The 7,500-nt window shown below is 39.4% G+C and overlaps 1 protein-coding gene across 6 annotated transcripts in view; it reads left to right on the forward strand.

The window, feature by feature from the left end:
* Positions 1 to 1,032: 1,032 nt before the first annotated feature.
* The window catches only part of LOC125042578 (Krueppel homolog 1-like), a 37,326-nt gene continuing 30,858 nt past the window's right edge, over positions 1,033 to 7,500 (forward strand). For 5 of the 6 annotated variants that reach the window (XM_047638302.1, XM_047638305.1, XM_047638304.1 and 2 more), the window contains exons 1-4: positions 1,033 to 1,144; positions 4,695 to 4,809; positions 4,917 to 5,807; positions 7,436 to 7,500. The exon at positions 7,436 to 7,500 is cut by the window's right edge and continues 58 nt beyond it. In XM_047638302.1, the coding sequence (XP_047494258.1) occupies positions 4,983 to 5,807; positions 7,436 to 7,500 (890 nt within the window). In that variant the 5' untranslated portion in view covers positions 1,033 to 1,144; positions 4,695 to 4,809; positions 4,917 to 4,982. Of the gene's footprint in view, positions 1,183 to 4,694; positions 4,810 to 4,916; positions 5,808 to 7,435 lie in introns of all 6 variants that reach the window. The other variant, XM_047638301.1, reaches the window with a different exon arrangement.

Consider the following 7,500-nt stretch of genomic DNA (forward strand, 5'->3'; position numbering starts at 1 on the left):
TCATTATTATGGTTATAATAATGATAATTATGATGAATATTATTATTGTTATTATTATTATTATTATTATTATTGTTATTATTATTATTATTATTATTATTATTATTATTATTATTATTATTTATGTTATTATTATTATTTTTGTTATTATTATTATTATTATTATTATTATTATTATTATCATTATTGTTATTATTATCATTATCAATATCTTTATCATCATCATCATCATCATCATCATCATCATCATCATCATCATCATCATCATCATCATTTATTATGATTATTGTTAATACGTGGCCCCTTTTGTGTGTGCACTTTCGGAAAGTAAAATATTTTTTATGAAATATTCTGTTCTTTCTAGGAAACATTATTTGGCGATCTATAAAGGAATTCGAGATTAAAATATGAAATAACAGTAGAAAATTTCACGTAGTTTGGTAGGAACATTATAGATATGCCCAAGTTGCTCACATATTTGCAATGCTAATCATGTTTAGGTTATTATTCTTGATTACTATTTTTGTGTTTGAAGGAATGCTTATCATGATTCTTTTTTGTGTAGTAAAAGAGGACCACTAGAAAATGTACGATTTAAGATAAAGAAGAAATCATAGTGAAATAAGACAGTCATCATATTATTCACCCCCTTCGACCGAAGAGAGCAACGGCATTCTAAAAAGAGAAAAAATGAGACAAAAAAAACTTTCAACATAAAGAGAGTTTCATTTTCTTGTGGTTAGTTGACCCAAATTTTGAAATTCGCGGGGTTTTGCGGTTTGTAGTTCCGTCCGTCGCCGCGAGAGGGCTCTGCCTTTGTACGCTCTTGTTTGAGTTGTTGGTGGTGGCTTTGGCTTAAGGTTTTATGCATTTCTTTGTCTTTTTTGCTAGCCTAAAAATATCTTCTTGTTTTAAATATCTAATAACATTTATAACATTCTTCATGCGTACATAATTCGCCTCTGTTGGACACCGATTATATAAAATATCAGACATAATATTGAATATCAACAGAATGAGACAATTGAATGTATTTCGCTCCGGACGCTACAGAGAAATTTTGTTGCAAGTCCTTCTCTGGGAGCCAATTTTACCCTCTATTTTCCGGATTTCCTCGCTTGACGCCCCTGCACCCCATTCCCAGGTACACCTCGTCACCCCTAGAACAGCAAATAGGACCAGGTAGCTCGAAATAGAGGGTAAAAAGGCGCGTTATAGGGACATATTCCCCTCCCTTGGATATGCGGGATATTGGCTTCGATTATACCCGCATATCTTGCAATTTGTTGTTCGTTTTGGCGCTTCTCTCTCGCCGTCGGTGGCCGCTGCGGGAGGGAGTTGGTGTAATACGGTGTGTTTTGTGTGCCTGGTGCGTTTTGCTCTCGTGCTGTAATGGGGTGTCGCTGGAAAGGGCAGAAGGCTTGTGTCAGTGTTATGTTGTGTGTTATGTTGGTGTTATGTCTGTTATGTTGGGAAGTTGTTGGTTGGTTCTAGGTATGTTGCGCCTTGGTTTAGTTTGAGTTTCTTAAAACTATGTGGGACGAGGTAAACTTTGCCTGTAATGACAAAATTCAAAGCCCTTCATCTGTGGCATATCCATGCAAGGTGACATTAGGAATACAAGCACATTGTAATTTGTATTTTGGTATGTGTTTACTTAATGATTTCCCTAAGATAGGGATGATAAAATGACTGTCATAAGGAGATGAGAGAAAACTACAGTGGTGGATGATATAATCTGCACAGACAAAAAAGCAAAGCCAGAAATGAAGACAATCGGTTGCAACAAAGGATGTGCGGAGAGTAAGTTCATGGGCATCAGGTGGGGGTCTGGGGGCAGAGCCTTGGTAGGGAAATTGTTAATTTTCTAGTTTTGTATAGTCCTACAATCTTGCAATTAATATTCCTTCTTTCAATGAACAGTGCTGTAATATGGGTGAAGCTCTTGTCATTTTCCATTGCAAATGATATGAATGAAAGGATAAGGATAAGTCTGATATGCGAAGTTGAGCTTCACCCGGGCTATGCCAATGAGAGGAGCCCGGCCTGTGTCGACTAATGTCAACTCGCTAACGTGTGTCAGCTGGTGCTCACTCGGCTTAGTCCCTACCCGCCGTGATACCCAGCCACAGCAAGTAACCTCCAGGCGACAATTGCAATATAGATGAAAGCATTGGTAATATTTATAAAGTGATGGCACTCTTGGAGATTAAGTCCCTATTACTCCAGCCATTCTTAGGAAATCCACAGACATCGCTGTGTGAAGCAAAAACCTTCCTAACTGGGAGCTTCACCCCTGGATTGGGCCACAGAGGGATCCAGTCACTTCATAAACAGTTATCAATACTGTGGCTATGTAAAATTTAACCCCTTAATGACGGATCACATCTATAGATGTCAAATCAAATTGCTCGAAATGTGGCATGTGGCTGTACGCCACGGCGGCACGCCAAAGCGCTACGAGCCAGTGATTCGACTTGATGTACTGAACTCCTGCGCTCAAAGTGGGCGTGTTGCCTTCGATCGCATTGAGTTTTTTTTTTTAGTTTCCTTCACCCATCACCAAGGGCGTGTTGCCTTTGATCGCATTGAGTTTTTTTTCTTTTGTTTCCTTCACCCATCACCAAGGGGTTAACAATTACCTTTGCATGGTCTCCATGCATGGCGTTGCTTTGGCAAATAGCCAACCAATCGCTATTACATATATTCAGGCTGTTTTTCTTCAGACAATACATTATCAGAAAAATGCACAACATAATTTGTCCCAAAATACCAAGTTCCAGACCCTGTGTACTACCTGGATGAGCTACACTTCAGCTATGGTATTAGCTTATAGTTGTGAATGGGTTGAGTTGACCACCTCCCACATGATGCTGAGCTCAGTAAATGTAGACACTGTTTATATAAAGCTTTTCTCATTCCCAAATTTCCATACATGTAATGTTGGTCTGCCTGGGCCTATATTAGCTACTATCTTGAGTAGGCCTATCAGCTGGTAGATATGACAGGGCTAGGGAGAATCCTGTTTTTTTTTTAAGTATATGGTTTGCTTATGTGAATTTATACAGGCAATGTATCTTTTGTTTTCAGTTATCATATATATGATGGACTATCCCCTAGAAGCTGGGTAGCCTTTGTGTATGTCAGGGTAATTTTGATATCTTCATCTGGCATTGAAGGGATATCCTTTTGCTTCCATTAAAATTGCCATGACATGTACAAGTCACTGTTAGCAATGGGATGAAATGATGCTTGTTATTCAACCCAATGGGGTTGGGTATCAGAAATTTTCTTTGTGTCATAAACTCGGGTGATATCTGGCAATGTCCAGATGCTGGGCGTGGGAGTCTGCTACATGTAGTGGAACTTCCTGCCCCACTGCTCTGGCGCGTCGCCGCTGTACGGCTGTACCCTGCAGACCAAGCAGTTTGTTATGACATGTGTACACGTGACCTGTCAGGCTGGGGTGAAATGGTATAAGATATGTTACTCTGTTGCTTATTGTTAAACTAATGTTACCAGCACTGGGAATTTTGCCCTTCCACACTTTAACCCCCATGGCTTGTAGGCTGGGTGCATGATAACACGTATGTGGTGACAAGGCTCTATGCCTCCTATTTGCAATGTTATTTCCTCTTTTTATGCATAAACATTTTTAGCTTTTATACCATTTTCCAATGTCCCTATTTGTCATTTGATTTGCAAAACAAATGAAGACTCAAGAAAGTAAAAAAGGGAAGCAATAACCCTTGGCAATTTGGCTGGGATGGCTGTACTCACAGTATAGTCTAATTGCAATAAGTAGATAGTTAGATCCCAACCATCTATACTGTGGTGTATCAGTGATATCTGCAATTTGTGTAACTAGTTTTATATATATGCTCGCTCTCTCTCTCTCTCTCTCTCTCTCTCTCTCTCTCTCTCTCTCTCTCTCTCTCTCTCTCTCTCTCTCTCTCTCTCTCTCTCTCTCTCTCTCTCTCTCCCCTCTCCCTCTCCCTCTCCCTCTCCCTCTCCCTCTCCCTCTCTCCCTCCATCTCCCTCCCCTTCTCTCCCTCTCCCCCCTTCCCCCCTTCCTCCCTCTCCCCCTCTCCCCCTTTCCTCCCTCTCCCCCTCTCCCTCTCATCCCCTCTCTCCTTCCCTCCCTTTCTCTCCCCCTCCCTCCCTCCCTCCCTCCTCCCTCCCTCCCTCCCTCCCTCCCTCCCTCTCCTCTCCTCCTCCCTCTCCCTCTCCTCCCTCTCCTCTCTCCCTCTCTCTCCCTCCCTCCTCTCCTCCTCTCCTCCCTCCCTCCCTCCTCTCTCCTCTCTCTCCCCCTCTCTCCCTCCCTCCCTCCCTCCCTCTCTCTCATCCCCTCTTTCCCTCCCTCCCTCTCTCTCCCCCTCTCTCCCTCCCTCCCTCTCTCTCCCCCTCTCTCCTCCCTCCCTCCCTCCCTCTCTCCCTCTCCCTCTCCATTGCCCACTTTCTAAATTTATTTGGTAAAGGTATGTTGGCTTTTGATGAAGTGCAAGGGACAGAGGCCATCTGCCACTTCATGCAGGCCTGTTGTGAATCTTTTCCACATGGTGTTTTGTTGTGGCTATCTAGAGGTAGCATGAAGATCATTATTGTGAAAGTTTCTTTAAGTTAGAAAGGAGCAGGATTTTTGGTAGATTTTTAGTTATGATTATAAAAATTTATAACCGATTTTTTTTTTTCAGATTGTTAGATCATATTGGATATAAAAGAAAAAAATGGGGGAGGATTTACTCTCTCTAAAGTGGAATAACCACAAACCAGGCATTCTTCCACCTGCTAAGAATCTTACGAGAAAAGGTATGTTTTACCCAAGAAATGTTATGAATTTGCCATTTGAATTTTAGATGATATTGCTCCTGAAATGTGAGAGATTTCCAGCTCTTTATTTTTATTTTTTTCCACAGGGATGTTATACAGATGTGACCTTAGCGTGTGGTACCAAATTCTTTGCTGTTCATCGATTAGTTTTAATGGCATGTAGTGACTTTTTCAATGAGGTATTTGAGCACACACAATGCCAGAAGCCAGTTATTGTTTTGAAAGACATAAAAGGCCATGAACTGGAGGCACTACTTGACTATATGTACCTAGGGGAGGTGGATGTGCAACAGGCTGACTTACCAGGACTCATAAAAGCTGCAGAATGCTTGAGAATTAAAGGCCTAGCAGTCCCTGATGAAGACCCTTCACAAACTGGTAAACACGAACCACAGACAAGTGGAGAGCGGCCGGCCAAGAGGCGGAGACAAGAACGTGACGGGAGAGAAGGGGACCGGGGGAGTGGGGGGGACAGAGGGATACACACATCAGCTTCAGCCAATATCCTGCCACAGTACAGTCATCAGTTGGTGGGTGAGGTCGTCCCAGCAGAGGTGGATAATGTAGGGAGTCCTGGCGCTGTTCCCCTTCCGGCTGAAGACCCTTCCCACCTTCCTGTTCATGAACAAGTTGGTTCCCAGCAGCCAGAGCTCCACCACCTACAGAAGGAGCAGGAAGTAACCCCCTCTTCACACCTGCATGATGCGCGACTCCAACAGGAAGCACAAGTCTCGCAGGAAGTGGAGGCCTACACCACCAGTGCGGCAGAAATCAAAACGGAACACTGTGAAGTACAAGAGGATATAGAAAATGGGGGATTAAAAAGTGAAGTGTCGGAAGCGCGAAGTGACCCCATGAATGAGTCACCTGGGGGAGGTGGGGACTTTTCACACTTCTTGTCAGTTGAAGAGAATCTTGCGCACCATATGTTTCAACAGACGCACCAAGCAGGCACTTCAGGAATACACAGACAAACAGTGAGTTATTGTTTGGTTTATTTCCTTGCTTGATATTAGTGTAAGTAGGAGCTTTTCCAGTTTTTGATGATTTGCATAATTATTATTTATAATATTATGCATAATCATATTACTTCATTGATAATTTTTTTTTTTACAGGATTCTTTGTTTTTATTGCCTATTTAAATCTAATTTCTTGTTTTGTTCAAGCAGATTTTTATGGGAATGCTAGATTTAATGTCAGTCACTTTTTCTAGTTTTGATTGTTATGAATATTTTATTAGTCCTACACTGAACTTAATCTACTTTGAGTGCTCAAGCCTTATTTTGATGTTGAAATTGATAATTGAGAAAAGTAATGTAATGAGTGTAAATATATTTAGGTTCATTATGATGTTGCTTTAGAGGTTTGTTGATTTTTTGTCCCTGCACATTCTTGGAGTTTTTAGATTTCAGATTCCCTTGAGGATGATTTCCTGAAATCTGTCATTTGTCATTTTCTTAAAAGCATTTCTTCAGTCTTGTGAACTTATGTTTGGTGGAATGTTTTTGATGTTCATTTTGATAGGGTAATCTGTTTGCTATTTTGCTCTCGTGTCTTCTGTTGAGGTATTTGCTTTTGCTGATTTTTGGTGGTCATTGGTTATTTATATTGCTATAAATTTACTTTTTACTACTGTTGTTCATTTAGATTGTATATGCATGTATGCATTGTAGGACTATAGTTTAAGAGCAGATTTTTGTTACAAAGATATAGATAATGTAAAAGAGCTTTATAGTGCAGTAGAATTTTGAAATATTGAAGTTAGATTTAGAAAAAAAGGAAGTACAGTATTTGTCAAAAAAAGGTTACAAACATTCAGTGTATTTTGTGTTGGAAAACCTAATTGTTGGTATTATGAGTGTTAATGACATCAATGGTTGGTTGATTTCTTTATATATATATATATATATGTATATATATATATATATATATGTATATATATATATATATATATATATATATATATATATATATATATATATATATATATATATATATATATATATATGGTATTATCTTTTTCTTCTTCAGTTTCTTCACAAAAGGGTTGTAATCTTAGATTATGAGTAAGGTTATTAGTTACACAATGAATGAGAGTTAATTATAGTACAAATCCTAGTCCTAGCCTGAATTTAACCCATGGGTGCCAGGTAATTGAACTGTCCAGCTTAGTTTTGTTTTTGATAACTTGTTTACACAGATGGCTCCACAAGTATTCAGCCACCAAGGAGTCAGTTAATAGTCCTTTGTTTTCAGAAGAAATATTTTTTTTGTGTGATATTATTATCAACACTAATTTATATTATTGTTATTGATATGATTAGTGTAATGTTGTTAATAATAATCAAGGAAAATGGTAAACAGGTGAGATCAAGTTGGACTAACAATTGACTCCTTAGTGAGTACACACTTGTGGAGCTGTTTGTTTGTAAAATGAGTAAATTAAAATCACAGTGGACATGGTCTTATTTTTGCCATCAAGCATCATCATTGGGTTAATATTATGTTTGTCTAGTTCATAACTTCAGTTATGAACTAAACAGAAATGTCATTTACCTCTACAAAACCTACTTACAAAACCCATCATCAATTTATCTATCCCAGGGCAGAGATAGCGGTTCAGAAGTAACCACGGAAGATGGGAATATAAATCGTGGAGGCCTATACTC

Source organism: Penaeus chinensis, chromosome 32 (assembly GCF_019202785.1).
Source record: "Penaeus chinensis breed Huanghai No. 1 chromosome 32, ASM1920278v2, whole genome shotgun sequence".
Taxonomy (NCBI): Eukaryota; Metazoa; Arthropoda; class Malacostraca; order Decapoda; family Penaeidae; genus Penaeus; species Penaeus chinensis.